The sequence below is a fragment of the Moschus berezovskii genome, chromosome 4, assembly GCF_049115385.1.
Source record: "Moschus berezovskii isolate FMDL1 chromosome 4, NW_MosBer_1.0, whole genome shotgun sequence".
Taxonomy (NCBI): Eukaryota; Metazoa; Chordata; class Mammalia; order Artiodactyla; family Moschidae; genus Moschus; species Moschus berezovskii.
In genome coordinates, this window is record NC_142463.1 from 16859988 (window position 1) to 16876248 (window position 16261).

Below are 16261 nucleotides of genomic sequence, written 5' to 3' on the forward strand. Positions count from 1 at the left end.
GATACTGAAACTGAAGCTCCAAGACTTTGGCCACCTGATGTGAAGAGCTAATGCATTAGAAAAGACCCTGAGGCTGGGAAAGATTGAAGGCAGGAGGAGAAGGGGACAACAGAAGACAAGATGGCTGGATGGCATCACCAACTCAAGACATGAGTTTGAGCAAGCTCCAGGACACGGTGAAGGACAGGGAAGCCTGGAATGCTGCAGTCCATGGGGTCACAAAGAGTCAGACAAGACTGAGCGACTGAACAACAACAGTGATCTCTCAGCTAAGACATAAAAACAAAACACTATGAAAGAAAAAACTGGATGCCAACAAAATTTTACTTTTTAACAATATGCATCCATAATATATAAACAACTCTTACAATGCAATTTGAAAACAAACTATACAGTTTTAAAATGTGCAAAAGATTTGAACAAAGGCATACAAGTAGTCATTAAGTACATTAAAAGATGTTCAACATCATCAGTCATCAGGAAAATCATAATGAGATACTACTTCATACCCAGTAAAATGTCTAAAATCAATCTAAAAGGCAGTAATAATCTTCCTTCATGAATTTATATCCTTTAGATTTCTTCTTGGTATCAAAAACAAACATAACTAATTTGTGTTGCAAGGAAATATGAATGATTATCCCCATTTGCTATGGCTTCCAAACCAGCATTCCTCTCATTATATTACATGGGCTTTTCTTCTTGTTTTTTTCTTCTTCTTGTTTTCAATTTTCTACAGACCTACCTGTAATACGTTAAGAAGCACTATGTTTATCTCAGTCTCCATTTTACTCAAATAGTCTCATCTTTTCATAAACTGCACGGATTGTGCTTTCTTACACAGCTAATCACTTTAAGCTCTCTCTCCCCCACTTTAAGCTATGTGGGAGGTGGGAAGGAATAATGTTAACATACTACGAAGAAATGGGTTCCTCTGCTTAAAATCTCTATTTAGCAACATAACCTTCCACAGAGACCTGTCCATAGCACCCATCCCTCAGGTTCTCAAGTAAGCACTACTACGGGCAGACTAACCTTTTCCCCTGCTTTTGTTGTTTTTATGAGAATCTTGAATACAAATAAACACATAGTAAGTATTCAATATACATGTCAAACTCTGGACTTTTCGAGCAGTCCAGTGGTTAAGACTCCAGGCTTCCACTGCAGGGGGCATGGGTTCAATTCCTTCAGGGGACGAGGATCCTGCACCCTGAGCAAAAAATATATATGTATGTGTGTCTGTATATATACACATACACAAAATACACATACACAAAATACACATACACATATATACATCAAACTGAACAAAACTGAAGCAGGAGTCCAATTTCAAATACACAATCCTAAGGATACTCTGATCTGATATGAAGATATGAAGATGGGAATCAAGTTTTTCATTCACTACCAACATAACTGTAAGGAAAAGCTCTAAACCCTAAAAATATCCTCTCTTGAAATCCTAACTCTTATCAACCAACACTGAACACATGCTGCTTTGTATCACAAAACTTTTTGTCCAATTTTGCCTAGCTCACCAAGCCCTTTCTCAGTGTTGGCTCCATTTCCAGGGCCCTAGAAGTCAGTACCACAACAAATTAAAGGATTTGTACCTGACCCAAATTGCTTGTCTGAATTTTCTTCTTCAGGAAATGCAGTATCAGGACTGAAACAGTTTGGGCTGGTCTCCTTAATGAACAAGCTATGTACTTGTGAGGTATGGGATGGTCATGTGCCAGAAAAGCAAAGAAAAGTTGGTTTGTAAAAAAATGAAGAAATAAGTTACATTCAGGGAAATGCAAGAGAGAAGAAAATACACTGCCTAGGTTCCTAAGAACCTAAGTTCTCTTATGAGATCCAGCTATCTCTGGATTCCATGAAATACTGCAGTATTCACCAAATAAATTCCTTTACTTTTTTTGGATATATATCCAGTGCTTTTGGACTCCAAAGTCACTGCGGATGCTGATTGCAGCCATGAAATTAAAAGACGCTTACTTCTTGGAAGGAAAGTTATGACCAACCTAGATAACACATTAAAAAGCAGAGACGTTACTTTGCCAACAAAGGTCCGTCTAGTCAAGGCTATGGTTTTTCCAGTGGTCATGTATGGATGTGAGAGTTGGACTATGAAGAAAGCTGAGTGCCGAAGAATTGATGCTTTTGAACGTGGTGTTGGAGAAGATTCTTGAGAGTCCCGTGGACTGCAAGGAGATCCAACCAGTCCATCCTAAAGGAGATCAGTCCTGGGTGTTCACTGGAAGGACTGATGCTAAAGCTGAAACGCCAATACTTTGGGCACCTCATGTGAAGAGCTGAATCACTGGAAAAGACTCTGATGCTGGGAGGGATTGGGGGAAGGAGGAGAAGGGGACAAAAGAGAATGAGATGGCTGGATGGCATCACCAACTCGATGGACATGAGTTTGAGTGAACTCCGGGTGTTGGTGATGGACAGACAGGCCTGGCGTGCTGTGATTAATGGGGTTGCAAAGAGTCGGACACAACTGAGCAACTGAACTGAATCAGTGCTGGCTTCCTTTACTTGTAACTAAGCAAAACTTGACTAAAATACATTTTACCGAATCAAATCATAAATTTTTTTATCTTCCAGTACTATTATTTTATATTCTGCGCACTGGTGGTAGGCAGAGATTTTAAATTTAACTCCTCCTTTATTGTGCCAGTATATTCAGTGATGCTTTGTAGTCTCTATTACCTCTGATATTATTTCCCTCCATGTATATGAGTTCATGACAATTTAAATTTCTCCACCCACCTTTTAAAAAACTGCTACCTTTCAGGAAAGATTTTTTCAATTTTAGATAATGTGTTTCAAAATTAAATCACTATTTTTCTATCATTTTTCCTTGTTTTCTGCATTGGTATTTCCCCTTTGCACTTACTCTTTAACAGTTTCTTCAATTAAGCAGAATATTTTTTAGCATTCCTCATTTAAGAGAAAGCCTCAAATTATGATAAATACTGATAGCCAACAGGTAGAATTTAGTGATTAAGAGCATTGGCCCCAGAGCAAGACCTGTGAATGAAACCCAGCTCTGTCCCTTATTCACTGTATGTTTTGAATTGCTTTTTGTTTCCTCATCTGTGAAATGAAAATAATAATCATACCAACCTCAAAGAGTTGTGGGGGGAAGTTTAGTTAATGTATTTTAAAATGCTTAAATGCCTGGTCTAGTATATTAGTAAGAATACCACAAAGCTATCTATCAAAGTCAATATTTAGTCCCATAATAATTTTTATACAGCCTTAAGTCAGTGAATAGTCAATGGTACTCTTCAACACCTGATGCTCAGAAAAGGAAGTCCTAGAAGTCAGCTTAGATCAAAGATTAAATTACATTTAGGATACTCTAGACCGAAGTGACTTAGCAGCAGCAGCAGCAGCAGACCAACACTATCTAACAGAACTTTCTACAACAATGGAAATGTTTGTGTGTTAGCCATTATGACAGTCAGTGGCCATGTGGCTATCAAGCAATTAAAATATGGCTAGTGTGACTGAGGAACTGATATTTTTTAATTAATTTAAACAGCCAGATGACACTACTGGCTACCACATGAGATGCAAGCTTTAGAAGATAAGCCAGAAAGTTCAAAATGGATTTTAGAAAAGTTTCTGTAATGGTCAAAATTAAGATGGTTTCTCATTACTACTCTTCATTTAATTGGAACGTGTTAGAACTAAACACGCAAATTAACAGATTTCAATTACAAAAAGTTTGATAAATATGATGGACTATGATAACATAAGTTATTCCTGCCACTGTGTGGAACTGATTTAAAAACATGAAACTATATTAATTATAAATATGATAAAAATCTAATATTAAATGTCAGCAACATCCTTAGCCTGAGGTCAGTTGCAAACCTGAACATTACTGGTAAATTATCATACTAGAGAGTACCAAACTAAGTGAATTAATCCAAACAGAAAGGTAAATATGTATCATTTATTTGTACAATTAAAAAGAACATATAAAATTTAACAGAACAGAAAAAGACTCACAGACATAGAAAACAAAGCTTATGGTTACCAGAGGGGGAAAGGTATGGGGGAGGATAAATTAGGAGCTTGAGAATAACAGATACAACACTGCTATACATAAAAAAAAAAGTAGACAACAAGGTCCTATAGCAAAGGGAACTATATTCAATGTTTTGTAATAAACTATAGTGGGAAAAAAATCTGAAAAAGAAGAATTGATGCTTTTGAACTGTGGTGTTGGAGAAGACTCTTGAGAGTCCCTTATACTGCAAGGAGATCCAACCAGTCCATTCTAGAGGAGATCAATCCTGGATGTTCATTGGAGGGACTGATGCTAAAGCTGAAGCTGCAATACTTTGGCCACCTCATGCGACGAGTTGACTCACTGGAAAAGACTCTGATGCTGGGAAAGGTGGGGGGCGGGAGGAGAAGGGGACGACCGAGAATGAGATGGCTGGATGGCATCACCGACTCTGTGGACATGAGTTTGAGTCTACTCCGGGAGTTGGTGATGGACAGGGAGGCCTGGCGTGCTGTGATTCATGGGGTCGCGGAGAGTCAGACACGACTGAGCGACTGAACTGAACTGAACTGATATATGTATGCATTACTGAATCATTTTACTTTATACTAGAAACAACACTGAAAATCAACCATCCTTCAATAAAAAAAAATTTTTTTTTAATTTTTAAGAAATTTTAAAAATAAGAATTTAGGGAAAAGGGGAAATAGAAGGAGGAAAGAAATTCTCTTCTACCCCATGTTCTTGAGCTGACAGCAAAGGATACAAATATGTCCTCTTTTGCTCTAAAAATAATGATCCCTTTTGCTTTCTACTATTGAGGGTTTGAATGCATGCTCAGTCACTCAGTCGTGTCCAACTCTTTGCGACTCCATTGACTATAGCCCGCCAGGCTCCTCTGTCTATGGAATTTTCCAGACAAGAATACTGGAGTGGGTTGTCATTTCCTTCTCAGAGGGGATCTTCCTGACCCAGGGCTTGAATCCACGTCTCCTACATTGGTAGGTGGATTCTTTACCACTGTGCCACCTGGGAAGCCCTTTCTACTACTGGAAAACACAGAGGAAAAATTATGCCAGATGCTTTATGTATGTATCCCATGAATCCAAACAGGCCAGTGAGGTAAACATTAACAACTCTATTACAAAAAAACTTAGGAAAAGTGAAATAACTTACCCAAGATCTTATGAATAATATGTGCCAGAGATCTGAACCTGTGCCTACCGGATTCTACAACTATACACCAGAAGTGCCTTAACAATACCAAATCTGCTACTAGAAACCAGGCAGCATGAAGCCTTAAAATAAATCTACCCTTCTCTGGTCGTTCTAAACAGCACAGTTATCAATATCAAATGGAGGGCAATGAAGAAATGGATGGACAGGAAATTCATTTGGGACACTAACACACAAGCTTTTTCTGGTGCTAAAAATCCCTATGTATTACCTAACATCATAAACAAACAGACTGGATCAATAACAAAAGACATCTTTAAGGGAGAAGCGTAACAAAAAGGAAAAGGTTTAAGTGTGAACCATAAAAGCAGAAAAGATAATAAAAGGAAAAGATCTCAAGCAGAAGGTCAAAAACTACTGATACTTGAAAGTATTACTGATAACCTAGTGCCCTAGGCTGAATGCACATGTGAACCAAACAATCAATCCACAAAAATGCTAGGCAATTCAGATATGCAGAAAGGGCCCAATTTTAACAAGTCCAAAGAAATATCAAATTTTATTTTGCTTTAATCAAACCAAATTATAAAAAATCCAATGCTACAATGTGTAAAAGTAGTATGTTATATACATATATGTGTTTCAGTTCAGTTCAGTGGCTCAGTCGTGTCCAACTCTTTGTGACCCCATGAATCACAGCACGCCAGGCTTCCCTGTCCATCACCAACTCCCAGAGTTCACTCAAACTCATGTCCATCGAGTCGGTGATGCCATCCAGCCATCTCATTCTCTGTCGTTTCCGTCTCCTCCCACCCCCAATCCCTCCTAGCATCAGACTCTTTTCCCTGTCTATATATAACAAATGTTCAAGGAAAACTTTTGCTTTTTCAGTAAGCTTTTGCTATTACTGATTCTGTACCTGGAAATAAAAAGCAGATTCACCTCAGGATTCAAAGCCTCTTATATAAACTCGGTAAGCAAACAGATTCTGCTAAATTTTTAAGATTCTACTGTCGGACAGAAACTATATCCATCGTTACCTGAACTCTCACTCTTGCTATTCAAAATTCAGGACTTAAATAACGTAGATGACTCAGTATTCACTATCCAGACTCCTACTAGTCAAACTTAGGGTATGAATGTAGTCGATTCAGACTGCAAGGAATACCTGTGATTCTTATATATATCACATGATTTATAAAATTAGCACTTTTTTAGCAACATGCAAATACCTTACTAAAATCACATAAACACTGGCTGCAGAACAGAGCTGAGAAAACATTTAACATTGTATTTCTTAGTAGTTTGCTGCAACAAGTTATTAAGCTACTGCCCCTCAGTGTCAAACCTGCATTGCTTCTTCCCCATCTGCCTTAATGATGCTGGAAGTGGGACTCTGCCTGCAAACCACATTTCTGCTTTGCCAGCTTATTTCCTATAATGGTCTGCTAAGACTGAACACTAAAGATGGACTGCAAGCCTGGAGAAGAAAAAGATACTTGTGTTTTCCCATTCCTTCTTTGGGCTTCATAAGAGCACTATTGCAGCAAAGGTTTCCTCACCTCTACAAAAGAAAAGTCTTCCCCATAGCAGTAATAAAGTTTGCAGTTTTACTAACACTTAACTAGTTTAATCATACCCTACTCAAAGACCCCAGCACCAGCCAGCACCCTTTCCCCAGATTTCTGCGTTTCAAACCTATGGGATTTCTATTCTGAACTCAACACAAGCAGTAGCATGTAGTACCTTCACCTTGGAGATCTGAATTGTTTCCACAGGACCCTTCCTCTAAGTCTCTAGGTTTCCCCTTTGATGCCCAAGCCCTTAGGGCTCATAGCTGCTTCTGGAAGTATCTACCTCCATGATAATTTAAGTAGTTTTATTTTTATCCATTCTGTTATCTAGTTAACAACTTCAAATCTATTCAATGATTCTATTAAAGTCTCTGTTCATATTTCTGCCTCCTGACAGAATCCTGATAAAAAGAAAACAATCTCGTTATACTGTAATAGTATATGATGTTATTATAGTAACTTTTGTGAAAATGCAATTTACCTACATTATCAAGAACAAAACGTTAGTTAGAGCAATCTGACTAAAATTGTGTGTACTTAGCTATCATAACACAAAATCTTTTGCAACCATTCTTTTAGAGAAAATTTGGGGTACCTTTTTTTAACACACACAGTATCTACTGGAATAAAATTACATGATAAGACATCATCAACAATGACTCTCTTTTTCCAAATTTTCTACAATAATTGATTTATGATTACTTTTTAATCATAAATATACAGTGAGCATATTTTTTAAAAATAATTCTAACATGCTCAAATTCAACAAGGATCAAATATCATCTATAGAAAACAATATTTAACTTATTTACCTTAAATAAGGGCAGAGGAAGAGTTTTAATTCACTTACTAATAAGTACCTTCTCCTAACAAATTTTTTAGTTGTCACATGATTTCATTCCACCCCCATCTTTAATTCACATAAGTAATCCACTTCCACTCTCATCTATGCCTACAACCCTCTCCACCACCTGCTTACCCATTTTCTCATTCCCAGCCATATGGTGGTTCTTCTCCAACAACTCACATGCTTTCCTATCTTGAGGTAACTCACTTTCTAGGTATACAGGTAGCATACGAAGGTATATACAAGACATAAAGGTAGTATATACAAAGAGAGTTATGGCAAATAAGCAGTGCACAGAGTCGGACACGATTGAAGCAACTTAGCAGCAGCAGCAGTCACTGGGTTTGAGTTACTTTAAGATTTCTTACTCTACTTCTATTGGGATAGTGTAGTTGGGAGGCCATTTCTGGCTTGGAAAAGACTATGCAAAAGCAGACAAAAATTTATTGCGGTTTTAAGTAATTCAGTTTCTCTGCCCGTCACCAAAAAAATAGTCATTCTTTTCTTCTCCTCCTTATATCAAACCAAAGCTGGCTTTCAGTTAGAAAAATCAATGACAAACAATGGTCGTCTACCCATACATCTGAGAATGTGAATTCTATGCCTCAGAGATAGACTGGAGCATACAGAATATTACAAAAAATGAAAGATTAGGATAGAAGGATCCTAAGTATCTCAACTCAAATGTCACAGAGCTTCTCAGTTTATTAACTAAATGCTAAATTTATAGCTATATCCATAAAAATTTGATTATAGAGTATTACACACAAGAACTGTAACACAGTGAGCAATTTATAAAATAATTCATGCTATCTTTTCTCTTTCATCATCCCTTCCAATAATATAATTTTATCAAGCAAAAAAAGTTAAGTATCTATTATTCCTAATCCAATGTCATATATAAGCTTTACCTAAACAGAACTATTCAAATAGAGGGATATAAAGTCTCAGTAAATGACTTTAATACATGGTTAGCATAACCCACAAACAAGTGTATTTAAGGAAATCTATGATCAGTGGAAGATCAAAGTCTACAAAAATAACCTGATTTGGTCATATCTAATTGGACTGTGAACAAAGCTGATCACCGAAGAATTGATGCTTTTGAACTGTGGTGTTGGAGAAGACTCTTGAGAGTCCCTTGTACTGCAAGGAGATTCAACCAGTCCATTCTAAAGGAGATCAATCCTGGGTGTTCATTGGAAGGACTGATGCTAAAGCTGAAACTCCAATACTTTGGCCACCTCATGCGACAAGTTGACTCACTGGAAAAGACTCTGATGCTGGGAAAGGTTGGGGGCGGGAGGAGAAGGGGACGACAGAGAATGAGATGGCTGGATGGCATCACCGACTCGATGGACATGAGTTTGAGTGAACTCTGGGAGTTGGTGATGGACAGGGAGGCCTGGCGTGCTGTGATTCATGGGGTCGCAAAGAGTCGGACACGACTGAGCGACTGAACTGAACTGAAAGTTTTAAATATTCAAAAAAAGGGCAAAATGATTCTTCCCAACATATTAAGCAGAAATCACTCTTAATTGAAATTAGTTCTACAGCAGCTTTGGAGATTAAAGATAACAGTCCTTATTTTTTTAAGTTCTTTTCAAAACTATACAGGTGTCTGTTGCGGGGGTGTGGGGGCATATGGACTCCAACAAGGTAGAAAAGCATCACTCCACCTATTTCCATTATAAGCTGAAGATGTATCCTTAGAGAAATGCCAAAACAGCATAGGGTAAAGCTTTCCCACTGAGGAAAAAGGACATCAGCCTTAGTCTGACAAAAATTCAAGTATATGAAAACAAAAAAGGCAACTTTCTTTTGTGGCATTCTAAACCACCAAAATTTCTTTCAAGCCTGAAGATTCCATGACTCCTCATTAACAACTCTTAACAATTTTGTATCCCTCTTCTCACTCCTGCCCTCCAAAGCTGGTTAATTCCAACTCTCTTCATCACTTGCTCTGTTCCACCTATAATGACCTCACTGTTCCTCCAACAGACAAAGCACACTTCCTGGGTTCCCTCAGTCCAGAATGCTCATCCTCTACTATCCAACAAAAGGTTTATTCCATCACTCTTTCAAGTCTCCGTTCAACTGTCACCTTTTCGGTAAAGCTTTCCCTGGCTACCCTATCTAAAATAATACATATCTCTGAATTTCCTAATCCCTTTCTCTATTTTTCATTTAGCTCTTATCACTATCAGTATCTAACAGTTACTTCTTATTTTGTTTATTAATTACGCCTTTACCAAAATATAAACCCAATGATTACAGGATTTTTAATCCGTATGTTCACTACTGCAGCCTCAGCATTCAGACAGCTCCTAACACTATATTAGGTGATCAATATACTGAACAAATAAATGGTAGCAACAACACATGGTAGCTAGCTGCAACACCACATGTAACTGGTAGGTACTGCCATCAACAATTCACATTCCAGTCTGAAAAATTTTAATTAACAGGTTAGATTTACGTTATATTTTCAGACTGTGCTCTGAGAACTATAGTAATCCCTCAAGGTCAACTATGGGGGTAGAGCATGGAGGTCTAAGTCCAGCATTTATCTATTTTATTCACAGGATTTCACTTAAGATTTAATTTGAAGAAAGTATTTAGCAACTTCAAAAAAATATAAAAACACTGGGTTGAATGCAACTTAGTTCCTACTTTTTTACATTTTAATTATTTATTGTAAATGAGGATAATTTAGGTATCCTGTTTATATCATCCTTTAGAAAGGAATTTCAATTACTATCTAGTCTTTCCCTGTAAGCAAAAGTATCTCCCTAGCTCACAAAACAGCACTACGTCCCAAAACAAACTACAGTGTTTTACTGTGAACCTTACAGTGAAACTGACTCTAATATGACTTGACCAGCATAACTTTTAAAATGTTACATGTTCTAATAAAAAAAAAAAAACAACAGCACTCACCTTAATGAAGTTACAGATGGACAAGCCTGTCCATACAAACCCATCTGGCCACAAAGAGAATCTGAAAAGTAAAGAAGAGTTAGTTATCAGATGCTCAAAAATAAATTAAACTAAAAATCAAAATAAACTAAAAATGCTGCTGAGCAATATGATGAACTACATTAAGGAAGACTGACATACCAAGAAGCACAGGAAAAATAGGCACACTATAACTGTAACATCCAAAGAGGCTAAAAACTCACAAAATTTAACAAATTAAGCTTAGTTACAGATAAAGAGTCCAAATGGTTTAGTAGAGTCTAAGGATTCCAGAGAGGTGCCTAAAGGCTACCAAAGAGCTGACCATGCAGGTTCCCGTCCTCATAGGTTCCCATCTCCCACTTCATCTACCCTTCAATCAAAGCAGTGATATCTTTGTTGGTTTCACAGAATGGACTTCACTAAGACTTGATTCGAAGAACAGTTCCACTGCTTAATTAAAAATTTAAGAATAACACTAAACAGAAAAAGCTTTGTTCAAATTCTAGCTATGACACTATGAGACCTTGAAGAATTACACATCCTCAGAGAACCTCCCGGAGAAGGCAATGGCACCCCACGCCAGTACTCTTGCCTGGAAAATCCCATGGATGGAGGAACCTGGTAGGCTGCAGTCCATGGGGTCGTGAAGAGTCAGACACGACTGAGCGCCTTCACTTTCACTTTTCACTTTCATGCACTGGAGAAGGAAATGGCAACCCACTCCAGTGTTCTTGCCTGGAGAATCCCAAGGACAGGGGAGCCTGGTGGGCTTCCGTCTATGGGGTCGCACAGAGTCGGACACGAATGAAGTGACTTAGCAGCAGCAGCGAACCTCCATTTTTTCCATCTGTAACTTGGGGATAGTAACATCTAAGGTTTGTTATTAGAATTAAATCATTGAACAAATGAGAAACTATCTATTAGCACTACTATCCAGCGCAAAGATCATTCACAGTGTCTACAATTAATATGAATGAAAGAAGCTGGAATGGGAGGGTATAATATGCATACAATTGTTTGCAACTAAAGAAAACAGGTTCACTCTAAAAGGATCGGCTCCTTTTCCAGTTCCAGCCAACTGCTGCTGAGCAGGATTGAGAGCCTGATATTGTTCAGTTCAGTCACTCAGTTGTGTTCGACTCTTTGTGATCCCATGAACGGCAGCACGCCAGGCCTCCCTGTCCATCACCAACTCCCGGAGTCTACCCAAACCCATGTCCATTGAGTTGGTGATGCCATCCAACTATCTCATCCTCTGTCGTCCTCTTCTCCTCCTGCCCTCAATCTTTCCCAGCATCAGGGTCTTTTCAAATGAGTCGGCTCTTCTCATCAGGTGGCCAAAATATTGGAGTTTCAGCTTCAGCATCAGTCCTTCCATTGAATATTCAGGACTGATCCGCTTTAGGATGGACTGGTTGGATCTCCTTGCAGTCCAAAGAACTCTCAAGAGTCTTCTCCAACACCACAGTTCAAAAGCATCAATTCTTCGGCGATCGGCTTTCTTCACAGTCCAACTCTCACATCCATACATGACCACAGGAAAAACCATAGCCTTGACTAGACAGACCTTTGTTGGCAAAGTAATGTCTCTGCTTTTTAATATGCTGTCTACATTGGTCATAACTTTCCTTCCAAAGGAGTAAGCGTCTTTTAATTTCATGGCTGCAATCATCATCTGCAGTGCTTCTGGAGCCCAAAAAATACGGTTAAGAACATCTAATTTTTCAAGAGAAGCAAAATATCCAAAATTTTATTTGAAATCTTCTGATTTTTATTTTCTAAACACTATGTGGGCCAAACAAAACAGTGGTGGTTATCCCAAGTTTATAACTTTTATTTTAGAGGCTGACTGCACTCCCTGCATCTATCAATAATTATCCCTGCTTGCACTGAAGAGATGTTCTACTTCTGCCAGAACAACAGAATAGACAGCTTGATCAACATGCTCAGTGAAAATAACAAACCCTGGATAATTTTTAACCTTTATATATTAATCAATAACTTGAAAGAAAATAAAGTACGATCAAGGCTAGATAGAAACTAAGTGAAAGAGGGAAACTAGAGAAGTATGCAGAGTACTGAAACCAGCTTTCACTCATCTTCAGAGCATGGCGCCAAACCCTGAATTTCAGCGTGCAATTCCAAAGCTTATTAGGGCTCAAGGTACAAGAGGCAAAGTCCAGATGTTATCCAAGAGAATCTCAAGGAAAATTTCTTAACCTTGGCGTTGAGTGTTGGTGAGGGACTGGGGGCTACAAGAGCAGTTCAACAGTGTCGTCTCAGATACAACCAGAAACTGACCCTCAGCTAAATTATGGTTTAAAAAGCTTTACATTCAGAATTTTAGAGTGGTCCTAGAATGGTGATATCTGCCCCCCAACCTTGACAGATGCAAATGCAAATCCTCTCTGGCAATCTGCTTCTGATCTAGGCTTGGAAGAATTCTCAAGGATAAGGTCCCAAGATAAATAAATTCACATTCAAAAATCACAAAATCAGTAGGAAACAAGCCACTCAAGAGTAAGATACAGCTGAAACATCAGGTGGCAGACTCAAAAACTCAGACTTCAGATACGGGAATTATGAGACTTTTCCCTGTTTTTATTTTATGAATGATTTACCTATTCTTATATTTCAAATGCCTACATGTAGATGAATTTCAAATCCACATCCCTATTAGGGATCAATCTCCTAATTTCTAAATATAACTAACATTCTCTCCCAGAAATTCCAAATTTACTATGTCCAAAGCTGAATTCATCATCTTACTTTAAAGTATTTCCTACCTTTAGGGTCCTTTATCTAAGAATGGCTTTCAGGTTTCTAGTCTAACACCTTTCTTTTTCCTTGTTAGAGCTGAACACTTCAACTCTTGATTTCTATGAGGAATGATTTCTAAACACCCCTGGGCTCTCACCAAATGGGTAGAGCTAACTCCAGGATTCTATCCAGGATTCTGCAAGGTAGCTATCTGAGTGTGACTGCCCTATTGACTCCAAAAGTTAATCTAGACATCAGGTGAGCTGTCTATATTGGGTGGGTAGGGATAAGAAACGGAGAAGGCAATGGCACCCCACTCCAGTACTCTTGCCTGGAAAATCCCATGGACGGAGGAGCCTGGTAGGCTGCAGTCCATGGGGTCGCAAAGAGTTGGACACAACTGAGCACCTTCACTTTCACTTTTCTCTTTCATGCACTGGAAAAGGAAATGGCAACCCACTCCAGTGTTCTTGCCTGGAGAATGCCAGGGATGGGGTCGCACAGAGTCGGACACGACTCAAGTGACTTAGCAGCAGCAGCAGCAGCAGCAGGGACAAGAGAACGTATACAGTTAGCCAGCACATTTGGCTCTTAAACCTATACCACATTCTACATTATCAGCTTCATCAAAAACAAAGGTAAATTCTCATAAAAGTTACCATATGACCCAGCAATTCTACCCTTAGAAATATGTTATTTTTATATAAATTATATATACACACAAATATATACATACATGAATATATATAAAATGCTCTTGGGAATATATAATATACACTCTCCACCAAGAGAACTTAAAACACACATTCACACAAAAACCTGCACACAAATATTCATAGCAGTACTATTTATAAAGTCAGAAAGTGTCAGGAAACCAAATGTCCATCAACCGATGAACACATACACAAACGTGGCATATCTGCACAGTATCCATATACTATGGAATATTATCCAGCCATAAAAAGGAATGATATACTGTTACATGACACAACATGAATGAACCTTGAGCATCTTAGCATAAGAAAGAAGTCACATACAAAAGACCACATACTGCATGACTCCATTCATATGAAATGTCCAGAACAGGCAAAACTCAGAGTCAGAAAGTAGATTAGCCAGTAGATATGGGGATGGGAGGAGGGATGTGGATAGAGAGTGACTGCTAACTGGTTTTCAGGATTGATAAAAATGCTCTGCAGTTAGAGGTGAGGGTTGCACAACCTTGTGAATAAAATCCTTTAGTATAAGATCACCAAATTTTACACTTTTAAATAGTGAACTTTATCTTTCTAATCTATTGCAGCCTTGATGCCTTAGTTTCAGTTTTCTTCACTCTTTTAACTTAAGATTATTGCTCCTACATGGTGTCGTGAACACCAGTCAGGTTAGCTGAAAGAACAAATACACCAATATTCTTCTCCCTACCCAGGCAAATGTCCAGAAACATGGAATGCTCACAGAAGAAGGCTAAGATTCACAGTGAAATCAGTCTCCTCCAAATCACAAACTCACATTTCTGAAGTCAACTATGTTGAACAATTATATTAATTCACTCAACTTCATCCAAAATTTATACAGTTTAAGTAGGTGCCAACAGCACCAACCAGCATCTTCTGGAAATTCTTTGAAAATCAACAAACAAGAAACTTCGTATAGCATGACATAACCAAATATGGGGAGTTAAAATCAGTCATGCATTGATGCACATGCTCCAATAGAAACTACTGTATTACATGCCACCACTAACAGAAGAATATAGAATTTCTTTTAATACAAGCAGTCATCAACTGTACATTAAACTGAGCTACAAACAATTCACATCTAGGAAGAAGATGTTTAACAAACTAACAGGTGTATAAAATATATTATTTGAGAGGAGGAGGTGAAATGGAAGCGCTTTTATTTATAAAGAACTTATAACATTCATGACCTTGAGCCAAGACCTTGATTGCAATCCCAACTGTGATTTTGGGTATATTGTTAAAAGGGAAAATTCATGCCTCAAGTTACTGTAACAGGAGCTTGAATGAAGCCACCACCATGACATATAAAAGAATTAAAAGTCTGTTGAAAATAAATTCTAGTGCACTGTAAGTCAAGAGAGCATTCCTTAAAAAAAAAAAAAGAAAACAACACTTCTGAATTGAGCTCTATCTTTCGTAAGACTTGAAAATAAAAATTTACTAGCATTCATGAAGGAACAACCCTGTTGAGTCAGGTTCCTTGACTGAACATTGTGAATTGCTATACTATTACTCACAGGTAATCATTAAAGCAGTCATGGAAATAACCTGTGTCTTAATCATCCTAAACAGGAAAAATCTGCCAGAAGAAGGAGTAAAGGGAAAAGAATCCTGCTGAGTGAGTAGCAATCAACTGTTCATCGCAGCTCCACTCATTGAACCTAAAGGCAGTGATACAGCTATAGCTAAAAAGCGAGAACTCAGAGTCACATGCTCTCAGAAAGCAAAATCATGTGAGAATGATCAATTCATCATGGTAATGTTAGAGGGAGAAGAAAGGCCAAAACTTAAATTTGGAGAACTCAGAGAAGAGGAACAAGTTTTAAAAAAAAACCCTTGAGAAAACTGTACTGGAGACAGCAGCAAGTGATTTAATGGGGGAAAAGGCAAGTGTTACAAACAGATTAAGATGGACATAAACTGAAAACACAAAACAGGCTTTTAATGGAAGATCATTAATACTATGAAGGGTGGGGTTTGCAGACTAGTGGGAACAAAAATTAGACTGGAAGGGTGTTAAGAATCAGGAAAGAGTGAAATAAAAATTTAGCTACAAACTACATAAAATGAAAACAAACAGAAAATACAATAAGGTCAAACCGAGTAGAGAGGAACGGATTAAGAAATCAAGAAAGGTGAAGAACATGTTAGAAAGCTCATCCATCACACT

General features: G+C 38.0%; 1 protein-coding gene across 3 annotated transcripts in view; it reads right to left on the reverse strand.

Moving 5' to 3' along the window:
- The window catches only part of FOXJ3 (forkhead box J3), a 154599-nt gene that overhangs the window by 121251 nt on the left and 17087 nt on the right, over window positions 1–16261 (reverse strand). For all 3 annotated transcript variants that reach the window (XM_055403886.2, XM_055403887.2, XM_055403884.2), the window contains exon 2: window positions 10568–10628. In XM_055403886.2, coding sequence (XP_055259861.1) covers window positions 10568–10611 — 44 coding nt within the window. In that variant the 5' untranslated portion in view covers window positions 10612–10628. The remainder of the gene's footprint in view (window positions 1–10567; window positions 10629–16261) is intronic.